The sequence below is a fragment of the Antennarius striatus genome, chromosome 14, assembly GCF_040054535.1.
Source record: "Antennarius striatus isolate MH-2024 chromosome 14, ASM4005453v1, whole genome shotgun sequence".
In the NCBI taxonomy this organism is placed as follows: Eukaryota; Metazoa; Chordata; class Actinopteri; order Lophiiformes; family Antennariidae; genus Antennarius; species Antennarius striatus.
Genome location: NC_090789.1, coordinates 19855611 through 19872518, shown reverse-complemented (window position 1 = coordinate 19872518; position 16908 = coordinate 19855611). Strand labels below are relative to the sequence as shown.

The following is a 16908-nucleotide window of genomic DNA, read 5'->3' as shown; positions in this document are numbered from 1 at the left end:
GTCCTCAAACTCTGGTCCTTCTTTAGGTCCCTTAGATCCGGAAAACACAGCTGACTCCTGAACCCTTTGGTTCTATGGATGTCTTTTCTCCAATACAGATCAGTCAGCTGATTAAAATAATCTCCTCAGCTAAACCATCCTCCTGTCTGTTAGATCCAATTCCAACTAAACTCATCAAAGAAGCCCTACCTTTACTTAGCAACCACTTCCTTAGTATAATTAACATGTCTTTATCTACTGGATATGTACCACGGTCCTTTAAAGTAGCTGTAATCAAACCTAACCTGGACCCTACTGTTCTAAATAATTATCGACCCATCTCAAATCTCCCGTTTTTATCTAAGATCTTGGAGAAAATAGTCGCTAATCAGTTCTGTGATTTCCTTAAATCCAACAGTTTATTAGAGAATTTCCAGTCAGGATTTAGGGAACATCATAGTACGGAAACAGCACTTGTCAAGGTTAGCAACGACCTTCTAACCGCTTCAGACAGAGGACTTGTTTCTATACTGGTTCTCTTGGACCTTAGTGCGGCGTTTGACACAATTGACCACAATATTCTTCTGGCACGACTGGACCAAACAATTGGTATTAAGGGTTTAGCACTGATGTGGTTTAAGTCCTATTTAACTGACCGTTCCCAGTTTGTTCACGTTAATAACAACTCCTCTCAGCCAACTACAGTTAGTTATGGAGTTCCTCAAGGCTCAGTTCTTGGTCCAATACTGTTTATCTTGTACATGCTTCCTCTGGGTAATTTGATAAGGAAACACTCCATCAACTTCCATTGTTATGCCGATGATACGCAATTATATCTGTGGATTAAAACTGATGAAGTCAATCAGTTGTGCAAATTACAGGCGTGTATCAAAGGGATTAAAGATTGGATGACCAATAACTTTTTGCATCTCAATTCTGATAAAACTGAGGTTGTTGTGCTCGGCCCAAAAACTGTTAGGGATGTAGTGCCAAGTGATGTAATAACCTTGGATGGCATCACGTTTGAGGCCAAAACCACTGCGAGGAACCTAGGTGTCATCTTTGATCAGGATCTCTGGTTTAACACACACATTAAGCAGGTTTCTAGAACGGCCTTTTTCCATCTCCAAACATTGTTAAAATCAGGCATATTTTAAAACGGAGTGATGCAGAGAAATTAATCCACGCTTTCATCACTTCCAGACTAGATTACTGTAACGCACTTTTTTCAGGCTGCCCCAAAAAGTCGCTGAAGAGTCTTCAACTAATTCAGAATGCTGCCGCCCGTGTTCTGACCAGGACCAGTGCCAGGGACCAGGTTCTGACCAGGACCAGTACCAGAGACAATGTTCTGACCAGGACCAGTACCCTAGACCAGGTTCTGACCAGGACCAGTACCAGAGACCATGTTTCTCCTGTGCTGACTTCTCTGCACTGGCTTCCTGTGAAAGCTAGGATAGATTTTAAAATACTCCTCCTCACTTCCAAAGCCCTTGGTGGCACCGACCTATCTGAAGGAACTTTTAGTTCCTTATAATCCATCTAGAGCATTACGCTCTCAACATACTGGCCTACTGGTGGTTCCTAGAATTGACAAAAGTAGGACGGGGGCTAGAGCCTTTTGCCATCAAGCCCCTCTATTGTGGAACCACCTCCCTCCCTCAGTTCGGGGGGCAGACACCCTCTCACTATTTAAGACTAGACTTAAAACTTTTCTTTTTCATAAATTTTACAATTAATGGTAACTTAGGTTACTACGTTTATTTTCATATAGACCTACACTGCTGGAGACTCAACATCCAGACTCACTGAGTTCCTCTCTCCTCCCCCTTCTCTCCAACCATCTCTGTTACTCCTCCTCCTCTCTGATCTCACTCTCCAAGTCTCCAATCACACCGTACTAACTAAACTTCTTCCCTGGAGTCTCTGTGCTCTATGTCCTCACAGGTTTTTCTCAGGTTCACCCCTCATCCGCCCATCTGCTATGGACCTGCTCTTCCCATCCCACCAGTACCACCCCTAACCTAATCATCGGCTGGGGTCCGGTTTCCTTTTTCCTCCGTGCCACCATACTGTTCCACCCCTCATCCACCCATCCGCTGTGGACCATCTGCTGTGGACCTGCACCTCCCATCCACCAGTATCACCCCTCACCTAACCATCGACTGGGGTCCTGCTGCCTCTCTTCCTTGGTGTCATCTTACTGTTCCACCCCTCATCCACCCAGCCGCCGTGGACCTTCCTCTGTGGACCTGCACCTCCAAGCCCACCAGTATCACCCCCATCTCTCCATGTGCTGTGGACCTTCTCCTCCAAGCCCACCAGTACCCCCCCTCAACTATCCATCAGCTGGGGTCCTGCTTCCTTTCTTCCTCCTTCCTCCATACAGTCATCCACACAGCTGTAATTAAGCCTTGACTTTAGCAACCTTAACCATATTGATACTGTCTCTATCTGGTCTATCTGACCCTGTTCTTATCTTCCTTTGATTTCTTTTCCACCCAACCGGTTGAGGCGGATGGCCGCCCAAAAGAGTCTGGGTCCTGCCCGGAGTTTCTTCCTCATCGAGGGAGTTTTTCCCCGCCACTGTCGCTGATGCTCTGGAGGGTTCAGTTGGGTTTCTCTGTCTGTTAAAGCGCTTTGAAATGTCTGCTGTCATGATTAAGCGCTATATAAATAAAACTTGATTGACTGATTGAAGACCAGAGGGAGGAAGGGCTGTCTGAAGGAAGAGCCTGCAGGAAATGGTTTTCACCTGTCTGGTGTTTGAGGAGGTATCAAACACCAGCATGAACCGTAGCTCAGCTGGTAGAGATGTTAGACTGGGGATCAGATAGTTGTTGGATTGAGTCCCTTTAGGTCCTTTTTAAAGCGATCCCTGAATTTGACTGATTTTCACCTGTGAATTAACGAACAATGATGTCTAAACATCAGGACTATTTTTAGAGCTGCATCTGAACCTTTTCTTCTCGTGGGTGGTCCCATCCCAGAATGCACTCTGGTGATTTTTAGCATGTATACATTTTCTCTGAGACGAGACAGAACACATCCTGAGCAGCCCTTGGTGAAAGTACCATTGCTAGTATCATAAGCATGATGACTTGGGCAGGCTGGTGAAGATCTCAGAGCGTGCAACACCAACTCCTTGAGATCAGATGTGGTGCTAACATCGTGCTGCCTCTGAGCAACACCTTCTATTGGAATTAACAGTCCCCTGGCCTGAATTGAAGAGGCTAATGAGTGCAAGTGGCTTGAATACCACACGCTCACAGTGGAATGTCAAGACTTTACTGCCCACTCCCTCTGCAAAATCTAAACCCTGCTTCCCATCACAGGAGCTGCAAAGACAAGAGCAAATTAAGTCGACCAAAAGGCAAAAAGCCTTGAGGTCAATCTGGATTAAAAGGTCCACAAAGTGGAGGAATACTGCTGGGACACGAGTTGTTGTCTGATCAGCCCCTATAAAGCCATCTGAAGGATCTGATGCTGTGAGACCCAAAACACCCAATGATCTTAAGAAACATCACTACAGATGTGTCCCAGCGCATCCATGAAGTAGACACAACCCATGAAAATCCTGCATATTTTCAATGTTTACGACACCCATTAATGAAAGATGGGAGGTGCTGGTTCGTTTCCAATTCCTCTAACCTGTGTCCAACAACTTGGATTCCTTACTCAGTTCTTTGGAAATGTAAATAATAATATTTTGTTATTTAAATCGTCACACACACTCTTGTACTATAAATGTCCTCCTAACCACACAGAAGAGAGAGAGATAGTTTTTATACCACAACCAAGGCATTGAAAAGTCGTAACACACACCTGAACTCCTACAGGCATCGCTTCTGGACAACTCAGTGGCCGTCAGAGTAGTTCAACTTGTTTCTGAGGTTTTCCAGTTGTTAACAATTGTTTGCTTATGTAATTATGAACATGTATTCAATTTAAACCATGAATTAAAGTCAGAGAAACTAGAGACAGTTGTGGAACAAGAGCGAGTAAGAACTCCAGCAGAAGAGAATTGTCAGCCAGCAGATCAGAATGTGTGATTATCAACTGAAGGTATGTAATTGAAAAACATCCATTCATACATCATCCATCCATCCATCCATCCATCCATACGTCATCCATCCATCATCCATTCAACTTCTTGTAGATGAGATGATTGCAATCATCTCATCTACATCTGCTAATCTGCTTTGTAGGTCACAGGAACCTGGAAGAGATCTGGCAATTGTCCAGGGTGTACCCCACCTCTCTCTTGTAGTCAGCTGGGAAAGACTCATCTTAGAGAAGATGAATGAATATACTGTACAGTGGTTTCTAACAAGAATGGTAGATTTTATCTTGTCAGACCACAGAAGGGATTTCAGCTTCAGTCCATCTTAATGGTTCTGTTCCTAAAATGTTCAAAGTGCTTCACTGTGAAGTGGCTCTTTCTCTTAAAGATGAAATGATGAGGTAATGAACACAGACTGAGATATTTTAAATGCATTTACCGTTTGTCGGAAGTTTTGCTTAATTTCCTTTTAAATAAATTTTTAAATGTTATAAAATCATTTCCACACAGGGACGTTGTCAGAATGTGATCACACAGTGTGAATACATTTTGTGTGTGTGATGTGACTGTTTCCTTGGGCAGATGGATTTACCTCCTCGACCAGAGCTGTTTGATTTTCATGGCATCTCAATGACCAAATATGTCACAGCTACCTGGGAGAGGGTTCAGAACTTTAAGGCCAGGCCAGATGATGTACTGATTGCAACCTTTCCCAAAGCGGGTCAGTCAATGCAATGTGTGTGTGTGTGTGTGTGTGTGTGTGTGTGTGTGTGTGTGTGTGTGTGTGTGTGTGTGTGTGTGTGTGTGTGTGTGTGTGTGTGTAGTCAGGAATGTCATCGACCTGCGACTGAGTGTGGGTGAGGTGATGAACTGGAGATCTGGTACCAGGGTGTTGTGTGGTTGAGGATGACGGTCTGGTAACATCTCATGTTATGATGGTCCCACCATGAGGTCATTGGATCCCAAGCTGTGGGCGTCTAGTTTGGGATCCAATGGATCTGAACCTCTTCTGTAATTTCTGCTCTCTATTAATGCTGTTAGGGTTGTGAATGCTGTGTTGTGTAACTGTGATAACTGTGTTCTTGTGTATTCTGGTGTCACGTATGTTGTATGACTGCATGTGCACCTGGCAGAGGTGAATAATTTCCCCTTGGGATTATTAAAGTATTCTTCATTCTTCAATGTGACAGTTTTATAAAACTTATGGATGTGCACAAAGCAAAAACATGTTGGGATCATTTTATCTTCTTTTCTGTCTTTCAGGAACAACATGGATCTCCTACATTCTTGACCTGTTGTACTTTGGTCAGACGTCCGCAGACAGACTGACATCCATCCCAATCAATAAGAGAGTCCCTTATTTGGAGACCACAGATGTGTATATAGATACAGGTTAAATAAGTACTTTCATGTATTCACTATATTTTTACAAACATGCTTCAGAAACACACTATCTGCTTGAGTTATTATGGAAATCTGAATACATGACGCTGGGCTCTGACAAAACATGGCTTAAAAACCCTGTATAATAACCATGTTATGATCATTCAATCAATCAACTTTTATTTATAAAGCTCTTAATCATGTTGAAGCTCTTGCATTCTGAACACTTTCTCTTTTTGACCAACGGTTGTTAACGTCAATGAGTCCACTTGAACTGTAGGACAATACAGAAGGAATGAGACCCAAAGGAGAAAGTTACTCTAGAAATATGTCACAAACAATTATCAATTAACATTAATATGCTGTTTCCCACATGTAGGCAGATCAAACAGTATTTAAAGACTTCAGACTCTAAGGGTTTGTTTTCTCCATCATTTCCTTTTCATGCAGGAGTTGACCTGGCAGAGAATCTGCCCTCGTCTCCACGAATCATTAAAACTCACCTTCCAGTCCAGTTAATACCAAAGTCCTTCTGGGAACAAACCTGCAAGGTTGGTAGTTTGTGTGTTATTTGCAGAATTTTTTTATATTCATTAAATATTGAATATTCCATTTGAAGTCTGATTGGTGAGAAAACCAACCTTGTGTGTTTTCCTCCATAGATTGTCTACGTAGCCCGCAACGCCAAAGACAACGCGGTGTCTTATTTTCACTTTGATTCCATGGCCTCGATCGAGCCTGAACCTGGAGACTGGAACAGCTTCCTCTGCAAATTTATGAACGGAAAAGGTAAATGTCAATCTTTTAGTGGAGGAGAGATATGTGGCTGACACAGACACCGTGATGAACAGGGTTTAGAAAGAGAATTCTCTTTCTTCAGTGATTTATGGATCCTGGTACGACCATGTGAACGGCTGGTGGAAGAAAAAACAGACTTATCCAAACCTCCACTACATGTTCTATGAAGACATCACTGAGGTACACCTCAGCAGGTTATTGATGCTGTTCATTGACTGTCTTTGTGGGTTTGCTGTGTTCAGACAACAATTCTAAATCTGTCTAGTTGGGAGTAATTAAATAACTTTGTCTTCTTGTGGTATTTTTAGGACGGTGCAGGAGAATTGGACAAACTCTGTTTCTTTCTCGGTTTGTCTCCCTCAGCAGAGGAGAAGAAACAAGTTTTAGGTGAAGTGCAGTTTGACAAAATGAAGAACAATAAAATGGTCAACTATTCTACCAGTCCATGGATGGATTTCAAAATTTCACCTTTCATGAGAAAAGGTAATGTGGAAATTAACAAAGACTTAAATACATAACCTGAAGCAAGTCTGGCATCAAACAAAACATGTTCTCCGCCTGCAGCTGAGGTAACACACCTGTTCCTGGTTTTGTTCCACAGGGAAGGTTGGTGACTGGAAGAACCACTTCACTGTGGCCCAGAATGAAGAGTTTGATGAAGACTACAAGAGAAAGATGAAGGATCCCAGCCTCCACTTCCTCACTGGAGTCTAAACAGTGATGGGAAGGCTACATATAAATAAAGATGATTTCAAGTGACAGTAACGTGTAATGTTCCAGTAAACTGACAGACATTGTGGTTTCACATGTTTACAGGTGACTCTCAGGAATTATTGTGGGTCATGACAGTAATTGAGGCTATGCATGAACAAACCTTTTATTTATTTATTTACTCAACCACATAAGATGTCATGGCAAACAAAACATTTATGTTGGTTCACAAAGGTTACTGAGAATATAATTAGATCTTTGAAGCACAATATTTAGCTAACATTAGCCAAAAAAGAGTACTACAGATGCAGTATTTGCTTTGAGGATGTTGATAGAGAAGTACAGAGAAGGCCAGAGGGAGCTGCATTGTGTTTTTGTAGATCTGGAGAAAGATGATGACAGGGTGTCCAGAGAGGAACTGTGGTATTGTATGAGGAAGTCTGGAGTGGCAGAGAAGTATGTTAGAGCGGTGCAGGACATGTATGAGGACTGTAAGACAGTGGTGAGGTGTGTGTAGGTGTGACAGAGGAGTTCAAGGTGGAGGTGGGACTGCATCAGGGATCAGCTCTGAGCCCCTTCTTGTTGCTATGGTGATGGACAGGCTGACAGACGAGGTTAGACAGGAATCTCCATGGACTATGATGTTTGCAGATGACATTGTGATCTGCAGTGAGAGCAGGGAACAGGTGGAGGAGAAGCTAGAGAGGTGGAGGTTTGTCCTGGAAAGGAGAGGAATGAAGGTTAGCCGCAGTAAGACAGAGTACATGTGTGTGAATGAGAGGGACCCAAGTGGAAGAGTGAGGTTACAGGGAGAAGAGATCAAGAAGGTGGAGGATTTGAAGTACTTAGGGTCAACAGTCCAGAGCAATGGAGAGTGTGGAAAAGAGGTGAAGAAGCGTGTCCAGGCAGGATGGAACGGGTGGAGGAAAGTGTCAGGTGTGATGTGTGATAGAAGAGTTTCAGCTAAAATGAAAGGAAAGGTGTACAAAACTGTGGTGAGACCAGCGATGTTGTTTGGTCTAGCCCAGGGGTCGGCAACCTTGAACGTTCGAAGAGCCAAATTGAACCAAAAAAACTAAAATCAAACCTGTCGGGAGCCGCAAAAAACTCTAAGCTTTATATGAAGGCAACACAAGCTCTAAGTGTCTATATTGGCTATATTAACCTACCATCAAATTGATTAACGTCTACAAATGCATAATGAGATTCATGATTATTTTCCATGCAGCGCGTCCTGGAGAGAATGACGCACCACGTGACGACTCTGTCGTACCATATTTGGTGCTTCAAGTTTAACTTCCATCACTGTATTACTGTATAATATTTTGTTGCATTGACAAACTTGTTAAATCTGCTCCCAAATGCAGCTCACGTATCAAAGATCGCTCCTAAATACAGGAATCCCCGTTCAGTGTGTGATGGTGATGAACGTCTCTGGACTCTTTCATCCTGGTGAATACAGTCAGCTTGAGCTCCAATGACAAACAGTGTTTCTGCTCCTGGAGACTTTTATGGAGCACGTTTAGGTAACGTTAACTATCATTTCTTCTTGCGGCTCGTTGGAGTTTACATACCTGCACAACAGCCTGTCTGTTCACTAGCGATCACGTCAAATGACTCCTCACGATTAATTGATAATGCTGGAGTTGAATGTCCTAGATTGTCTGACTGGTGGTGTTGCGTCTTCTTTCCTTCACTGTCTCTGCAGAGAGAAGCAGGTCTAACTTTCTGTATCGTTTTGTTTTCATTATTTTAATGAGTCCTTGGTGTAATCACCACCTGTTGGAGATATAATCGGGGGGACTGTGTGTGTGTTGGAACCCCCTTATCCACAGCGGTAACTCCGGTCAGAGAGCAGGCACCACACAGGGAACAGTTGATTTCTGGCATTAAATCAGTAACTTGCAGCATTACAGACCATAATTTCATGAAGGACTCAGTTTTGTAGTTCACCGCTTTCCAGAATCGCCTCCATCCAACGGATGTGTCCTCCTGCAACGGAGCAACAGGCGCTTCTCCGGTCCTGATTTCACCCCCTACCACAGAAACCTGCCCTGCAGACAGGCCATGCATACATAATATAGTATACATAATAATATATACAGTATATATACATAATATAGTATACATAATAATATATACAGTATATATACATACATAATATAGTATACATAATAATATAATATATATATATACATACATAATTCATTCATTCATTCATTTTCCAACCCGCTTAATCCGCCAACGCAGGTCGCAGGGTAGCCAGTGCCTATCCTGGCAGTCTCAGGGCGTGAGGCGGGGGACACTCCGGGCACGACGCCAGTGTACCGCGGAGCCACATAGAAACAAACAAGCATTCACACACACACTCACTCCTATGGTCAATTTGGGACCGGCCAATCAACCTGAAGCGCATGCTTTTGGAGGTGGGAGGAAGCCGGAGAACCCGGAGAGAACCCACGCAGACACGGGGAGAGCATGCGAACTCCGCACAGAGCGGGACTCGAACCCGGGTCTGCCGTGTTGTGAGGCAGCAGCACTAACCACTGCGCCACCGTGCCGCCCTACATACATAATATTACACATAATAAGGCTGAACAAACCCAAACAGGAACACAGTTGTTTGGACTACTGATAACAACTACATTATTCACATCGTCATTAACAGTGCAATTAGCCGCCGGCATGACTGGAGCGATTCACGTGACCAGATCACCTAGCATAGCTATAACACGACCAACCTCACCAGCGCAGCTAGCACGATTAGCATGGCTAACACGACCAACCTCACTAGCGCAGCTAGCAGGATTAGCGTGGCTAGCGCAATTAGCGCGGCTAGTGCGACTTTCAATTCCCGTCTAATCTGAATGAACTCATATATATGCACACATATGTGTACCGCCCAGCAGCGGACCTCCTCCACCCACCACTGATTGGCCGCAGCGCTGCTGTCCTTCATTAAACAGAATGTGGATTCCTAGTGACTCTCTCCCAACCTGACACGGTCTCACCTGTCCTACTGCTAAACTTTGGCCTGAGGTCATGGCTAACATGTGTCCAACCCATCATCTGTTTCTCCGTCCTTGTCTGTCGGAAGGACTCGAACCCACAATGGCACTTTACCGCAGTATTTCTGGAAGGCCTTCAACCTACGTAGAATTTACTGAATCGTAATCAGAAGGCCTCTGACCTAACCAGAATTTCCATTCTTAATAACCTAATCTTATTATAACATTATCACTCATCTCCCTTAATTTAGTCAGTTCAATTAAAGAAATTTGGTTATTACAACAGCTTTTCTGCTTGCCTTTGTTAATTGGGGCCACTGGGAGGTGAAGAACAATGTTTTGGACCGGATCGTCCCAGGTCGTCGTTACTGTTTAGTGTCCTATGAATGGAATTGCTATTACAACTGTGTGTGTGTGTGTGTGTGTGTGTGTGTGTAAAATTACTGAGACAGAGCGATAGAAGTTTATAGAATGATTAAATCTAAATACTTATGCGACCCGCAAAATAATGAATAGCATGTATATAATGTTTAAATCTCTTCAATCCTCAGCATCATAGTGAACACACACACACACACACACACACACACACACACACACACACACGTTGACTCTTTACAATATTTTGTTCTTAATGAATTAAGGATTACACTGGAATATTTTACCTGTATCGAGGAAATTCTTTATTTGGGGGTGGTTCCTGGAATGTATTAACCACGAGGAACGAGACATCACTGTATTGTATAATAACGCCACCTAGTGGTGGAATAGGATCCACAAACTTTGAAGCTGGTGGTGATTCTGGTTATGCTCTAAAAACTGAGTTCTATGAGGTTAAATCTGATGCAGTTCACGATCAGATCAAGTCGACTAAAATGATAGCAGCTGATTCAGACATGGACAAACCCAGAACGGTAGTGACCCCTGGTGTCCTGGAGGACGTCCGTCCACTGAAGCAGCCTGATGGACATTCAGAACCAGTTCCAGTCCTCCCACAAAGTGAATGAAGTCACACTTGGAAGCAAATTGTTTCAACCTTTATTAAACATAGCTTGCAAGAGATAAATATTACAAAGTTATTTCCTCCAAAATTAGCTTATTTTTTTCAATCAATGCATAATTGTCAATCAACTGGCAGTATTCAAACAGCATTATTTTCTTTTACTTTTTTGAAGACAGTTAAATATCAAGTATGTGCAAAAGGTCAGGATTGATGTAAGCAAAACAAAACTTCTATTAGTCTCTGGTCGATTTCATCATCATCATCATCATCCTTTTCTGATTCCCATTGTCAATACTATTCAAAAGCAAATGCTTCTACAGTTTAACTGAAATAAAAGGAGAAAGGAATTAAGTGTTTCCCTGCATTAGCGACAGCCAATGGAAGTAAAGCCAAATGGTTTGGGACCAATCAAATTCTACATTACAGGCAGGAAAGGGGTCACTGACTCCGGGTCAGCTCTTCTCTGGTGCTCTGGGTGTTCCTGTCTGGAAGCTGAGTTGTGAAGCCAGTGGACCTCCTCACGCCTCAGGTTCCATCTGGGAGCAGCGACTCTCTGCCCAATCAGTGAGCTTCCCTCTCTGGAAGCTGAAAACATGACAACATTGGAATGTTCTACACTTTCTGTAATGGAGCCAAACCGTTACTAGATGGTTCTCGGGTTCCTCTAAACATCAGAATGTCTGTTGGTTCTGGACCAAACCAGAGAAGTTCAGGCGTGTGGCGACACACACCGTTCACGGAACCAATGACAACGTTCCTGCAAACGCTAACCTGCCCACAACAAAAGCATCTTGGGAAATAGTTTTAAGAAGCAGGGGGGCGGGGTGGGGGGTGTAGAATCCCAAACATTTTGCACATTTCTTACACAATAATACACAGAGATCACAAAACGAAATGACAAGCTTCACAATATTCATGGCTTTTTGTTTGCTTTTCTACACAATATACAACCATTTAATGTCTTTTTTCAGTACAAGGGAGGAAAAATGCTTATGTACAATAAGTCATTATTACTTCAAACCTAGCAAATATTGTGTAATTAATTTCATAGTCAATGCATTTTTTAACTGCAATAGCTAGAAAACCGAAGTGAGACGTCTGAAGGAAAAAAAGGAACAAAAAAAAAACGAATGACTTTTGAAATCGAAACGTTTAAATTTGAAAACAATCCGTAGCCTGAATCAAAGGTGTCTGGATGTGTCTGAGACGGGAGCTTCTTCCCCTACACCTTCAGGTCGGGGGCAAACGGACACGCCCAGAAACACGTTACTGAGTTCAAACCGAGCGGCAGAAAAAGTTCAAAGGAAAACCAGCTGATTGGTGGTTTTAGGTCAACGCGATGCTTCCTGCAGGTAAACATCAGTTCACCTGTGTGAACACACCTCTGGTGGTCTGCTGTTCTTGGCCTAAAGGACGGGTGTGACGGGTCTGGACCCTCAAACGTTTGTGCATCATAGTGCGTCAGACAGGGAGAACTCACGAGGCCTTTGTGCATGTATGAAGAGTAGTGATGAAGAGCAGCGGGACAAACCAATCAGAGAGAACCTGCAAATCAGATCCATGAGCTGAGTCCAGTGTGAATTCATTGGGACAGAACCTCACCTGGGCTGAATCCCCGTAGAACAAATCGATCCATCCATCGATCGCACACTGCATGAACACACTTATTGTTCTTGGGTTTTCATTTCCATCTCTGATTCGTTGCGTTTACTATTTTGGTCGGCGTTAAGGCTAACAGTCTTCTATTGCCCAGCATGTGTTGCCATGGTAACTGAGAATGGAACTGAATCAACAGGGAATGAGTCAGAGTGAAAAGATACCAGCTCAGCAAATCAATAGAAATGGTGTGTGTGTGTGTGTGTGTGTGTGTGTGTATGTGTGTGTGTGTGTGTCTGTGTGTGTGTGTGTGTGTCTGTGTGTGTGTGTGTGTGTGTGTGTGTGTGTGTGTCTGTGTGTGTGTGTGTGTCTGTGTGTGTGTGTGTGTGTCTGTGTGTGTGTGTGTGTGTGTGTGTCTGTGTGTGTGTGTGTGTGTGTGTGTGTGTGTGTGTGTGTGTGTGAACAAGAACCACCGGGTCTGAAATCAATTGGCTTTGATTCTTGCTAAAATAAATCAGCACCAAAAAAATGATAAAACACAAAAACTCAAACATCTATGTCCTTGTTGGGGGGGTCCTCACTGATGGGGGGCTGTTAACACCAGGTGGGGGTCTGGTAACCCTGGAGCGCGTCGGACAGGAAGTGAAAGAATGAGTTCAGGTGTAGACAGTCAGACAACAGTCATCCAGAACCAGTCGGTTCACACACACACACACTCCTGTTGGTGGACCTCAGCTAGGCTCCACCACTCCGTCACACACACACACACACACACACACACACACACACACACACACACACACACACACACACACACACACACACACGACCCTCTGGTGGGTGTGAAGGATCTGATCTCACAACCTCCAGCGTCCGTTACAATAACACTGTCCAATCAGCACCACTGGAAACACAGCTGCTGCCTACAGGCCCCGCCCTCCTGAGGACACCCCCCCACTGGTTACACTAGTGGGGGTGACTCCTAACACGAACACACTGGGACTGGAATCTGGATCAGGTACCTCCAGACTCTGGGTATAGACCTGTTTCTGGATCAGGTACCTCCAGACTCTGGGGATAGACCTGTTTCTGGATCAGGTACCTCCAGACTCTGGGGATAGACCTGTTTCTGGATCAGGTACCTCCAGACTCTGGGGATAGACCCGTTTCTGGATCAGGTACCTCCAGACTCTGGGGATAGACCTGTTTCTGGATCAGGTACCTCCAGACTCTGGGGATAGACCTGTTTCTGGATCAGGTACCTCCAGACTCTGGGGATAGACCTGTTTCTGGATCAGGTACCTCCAAACTCTGGGGATAGACCTGTTTCTGGATCAGGTACCTCCAGACTCTGGGGATAGACCTGTTTCTGGATCAGGTACCTCCAGACTCTGGGGATAGACCTGTTTCTGGATCAGGTACTTCCAGACTCTGGGGATAGACCTGTTTCTGGATCAGGTACCTCCAGACTCTGGGGATAGACCTGTTTCTGGATCAGGTACCTCCAGACTCTGGGGATAGACCTGTTTCTGGATCAGGTACCTCCAAACTCTGGGGATAGACCTGTTTCTGGATCAGGTACCTCCAGACTCTGGGGATAGACCTGTTTCTGGATCAGGTACCTCCAGACTCTGGGGATAGACCTGTTTCTGGGTGCTTTGGTGAAACGGCGCTGCAGAGGAGGAGACCGATCCTTCTACACCCTTTCTTTTTGTTATTGCTGGGTTTTCCAGACCTCGTGTTGTTGCTGGTGCACCGATGGGGGCCGGGGGGATCTGACGCTGACCCGTCACACCTAACACTGGCTGGTAACTGAGGATTCATCCGCTGACACACACACTGATGCTGCTAATCCAGACCTCGGCTGCTCTCTGGAACATTTTTCTTTTTCTTGTTTAAAACAAAAAAACATACAAACAAAAGAAAAAAAAGTTTCCAATTGGAAATATGCAAAGTGCTCCTCTGGAGTGAGGCGACGTGTGCAGAGGTGCACACTGATTGATCCGTGTCTCTCCTCTAAAGATAGAATCCACATCCTTGTTTCCTCGAAGCTACGCGTCTGTACAGAATCCTCACACGGGTTTAATCGTGTCTGTTTTTATGCTCGTGATTATTATCGTCTCCGGGGGCTGGTTCCTCTCAGGAACGCCACCTTCTCATGAGGAGACGCCGCAACAAATAAAGAAATAAACCAACGTAAAGAAGACAGGGGGTGGGGGGCAATCAGAAAACAACCAAAAACCCAAGTATACCAATGTGACCCCAGACGTCCAGGTCTACGGGTCTGGACCTCAATGTGCTTCCATCGTCAGGTCTGAGTTCTTCTCTTCCTTAAAGAACGTGTGATGAAGAGGAGCTGCTGGGTCGGGGGGGTTCAGTCTGCATACTAGTTGGGGGGGTTGGTGAGATGAGATGGAACCACCGTTCAGGAGACCGTCGCCCCCCCGCTGACGGGTGGTGGACGCCGTCCTGGTTGGAGTCTCTGGGGCCTGCTGGTTGGAGGGGGGGGGGGCTGCATCCGTCTGTCCTGATTAGTATGACGGCAGCGTGGCCCCCACCCATCCATCGAGTCACTGTTCAAATCTCTGGCTGGAGGACGACATGGAGAACCTGACGATGGCGCTGGATGGGGGATGGGGGGCGCACCAGCAGCTTTCCCATCATCCTTTGTACACATCTGCACTTTACTCCACTTGATCCACTCCGCGGCGGTGGGGCGGCTCCTCGGGGTGGTGGGGGGGCATGTCAGGATGGGAGCGAGGTGAGAACAACTTTTTCTGATTCGATCGGGGCCCCCCCCTCGGAACGAACTCCTCCAGCTCTTCTCAAGAGCAGCAGAAGTGTTCCAACTCCATCTGGTCTTGATTTGTTCCTGTTAGCACTTTTCACTTTGTTTGGCTACTTCAAGTTAGCGAGCTAACACTTTTTACAAAGCTTCAAAGTTGTTCAGATTTTATGTTGCATAGCAACCAGAACGCACCCTGTTGATCTTCTGTTACTAGCAATAGTCACGTCCAAACGTCACCGTCGAGCGGAGATTCCTCTGATTGTGGCCTAAAGCGGCTCTATGATGACTCACCGTCGCCCCCCGAAGGAAAGGAGGGACAGCAGAGAAACAAAATATGGACAAAACACTTATCAAAGAAAAAAGCATGATTAATAGTAACTGAAGCAAAAATGGTAGTTCAGGTATAATAATAGTGCTACCAATAATAATGGAGCGCTAACGCTAACGCTGACAGTCTGGTGTCTGTTTCCCACGTGGTGAGCTGATGGGGGGTCCAAGGTAGGCACACGGACAGGCACTGCATGCGATGGGGGGGTGGGCATGTCGGTTGAGCTGGGAGTGCTTCGGCGGAGGCGGGGGGGTTTCATGAGGGCTCATTTCTGTCCGCTGATGGACTGCGATATGGATCGAGGCGGGATCATGTCCAACAGGTACTCTCTCTGCCGGTCCGCTAGGCTGGAGCTCTTGTGGGCGCCGACCGCCGCCGGGTTCAGATAGGCGATGTTTAACCCTGGGGAGACCAGACCCAACATTCAGCTGGTGGCAAAGGCTTCATCACTCACACTGCATCGGGGGGAGAGGTTCTACTGTACAAGTAGAAGAAACCTGTACAGTAGAACCTCCAGATACCTGTCCGAACGTTTCCCCGTTTAAAAGAACGAAAAGCATTTCAATAAAAAGCCCCAAAGCCCCGGAACAATGACAAACAACACAGAAACAAGTAAACAGCCAGACTTTACCTGAGTGGATTATATTATACCGTACATATAGTGTATATACGTTACATTAACAATGATAGAGAATGACAGGAGACGCAAAAGTCAGAACACACGAGCTACGTCTTTACTCCACCAACGAGAACGAGATCCGGTCTCACCGATGTCGTATCCACCCGCCAACACGCGGTAAAGAACGAGATCCGGTCTCACTGATGTCGTATCCACCCGCCAACACGTGGTAAAGAACGAGATCCGGTCTCACTGATGTCGTATCCATCCGCCATCACGTGGTAAAGAACGAGATACGGTCTCACTGATGTCGAATCCACCCGCCAACACGCGGTAAAGAACGAGATACGGTCTCACTGATGTATCCATCCGCCATCACGTGGTAAAGAACGAGATCCGGTCTCACTGATGTCGTATCCATCCACCAACACGTGGTAAAGAACGAGATCCGATCTCACTGATGTATCCATCCGCCAACACGCGGTAAAGAACGAGATCCGGTCTCACTGATGTATCCATCCGCCAACACGCGGTAAAGAACGAGATCCAGTCTCACTGATGTATCCATCCGCCAACACGCGGTAAAGAACGAGATCCGGTCTCACTGATGTCGTATCCATCCACCAACACGT

At 45.2% G+C, this 16908-nt stretch overlaps 2 protein-coding genes across 6 annotated transcripts in view; one reads left to right on the top strand and one right to left on the bottom strand.

The window, feature by feature from the left end:
- Positions 1 to 1664: 1664 nt before the first annotated feature.
- On the top strand, positions 1665 to 6973 carry LOC137607328 (cytosolic sulfotransferase 3-like). Of its 4 annotated transcripts, XM_068333017.1 has the most exons (9): positions 1665 to 4044; positions 4188 to 4443; positions 4625 to 4763; positions 5306 to 5434; positions 5876 to 5976; positions 6088 to 6214; positions 6306 to 6403; positions 6532 to 6706; positions 6825 to 6973. In XM_068333017.1, the coding sequence occupies exons 3-9, from the start codon at positions 4625 to 4627 to the stop codon at positions 6935 to 6937; spliced, it is 882 nt and encodes a 293-aa protein (XP_068189118.1). In that variant the 5' UTR covers positions 1665 to 4044; positions 4188 to 4443; the 3' UTR covers positions 6938 to 6973. The 4 variants fall into 4 exon arrangements, 3 of the variants coding, with proteins under 3 accessions (XP_068189118.1, XP_068189115.1, XP_068189116.1); XR_011037969.1 differs by lacking the exon at positions 4188 to 4443 and having other exon boundaries at positions 1665 to 3673; positions 6306 to 6417; positions 6825 to 6961; XM_068333014.1 differs by lacking the exon at positions 4188 to 4443 and having other exon boundaries at positions 1665 to 3673.
- A 3991-nt stretch (positions 6974 to 10964) lies between these two features.
- Positions 10965 to 16908, bottom strand: part of gatad2b (GATA zinc finger domain containing 2B) — a 47257-nt gene continuing 41313 nt past the window's right edge. For both annotated transcript variants that reach the window (XM_068332880.1, XM_068332881.1), the window contains one exon: positions 10965 to 16059. In XM_068332880.1, the coding sequence (XP_068188981.1) occupies positions 15923 to 16059 (137 nt within the window). In that variant the 3' untranslated portion in view covers positions 10965 to 15922. The remainder of the gene's footprint in view (positions 16060 to 16908) is intronic.

Bases quoted from the DNA above. Each gene is read 5' to 3' on its own strand.
- LOC137607328 (XM_068333014.1), top strand. From the start codon at position 3,596: ATGGGAGGTGCTGGTTCGTTTCCAATTCCTCTAACCTGTGTCCAACAA. The intron at 3,674-4,624 runs GTAAATAATAAT...TTCCTTGGGCAG, and splicing joins TTACTCAGTTCTTTGGAAAT to ATGGATTTACCTCCTCGACC. The intron at 6,707-6,824 runs GTAATGTGGAAA...TTTGTTCCACAG, and splicing joins TTCACCTTTCATGAGAAAAG to GGAAGGTTGGTGACTGGAAG.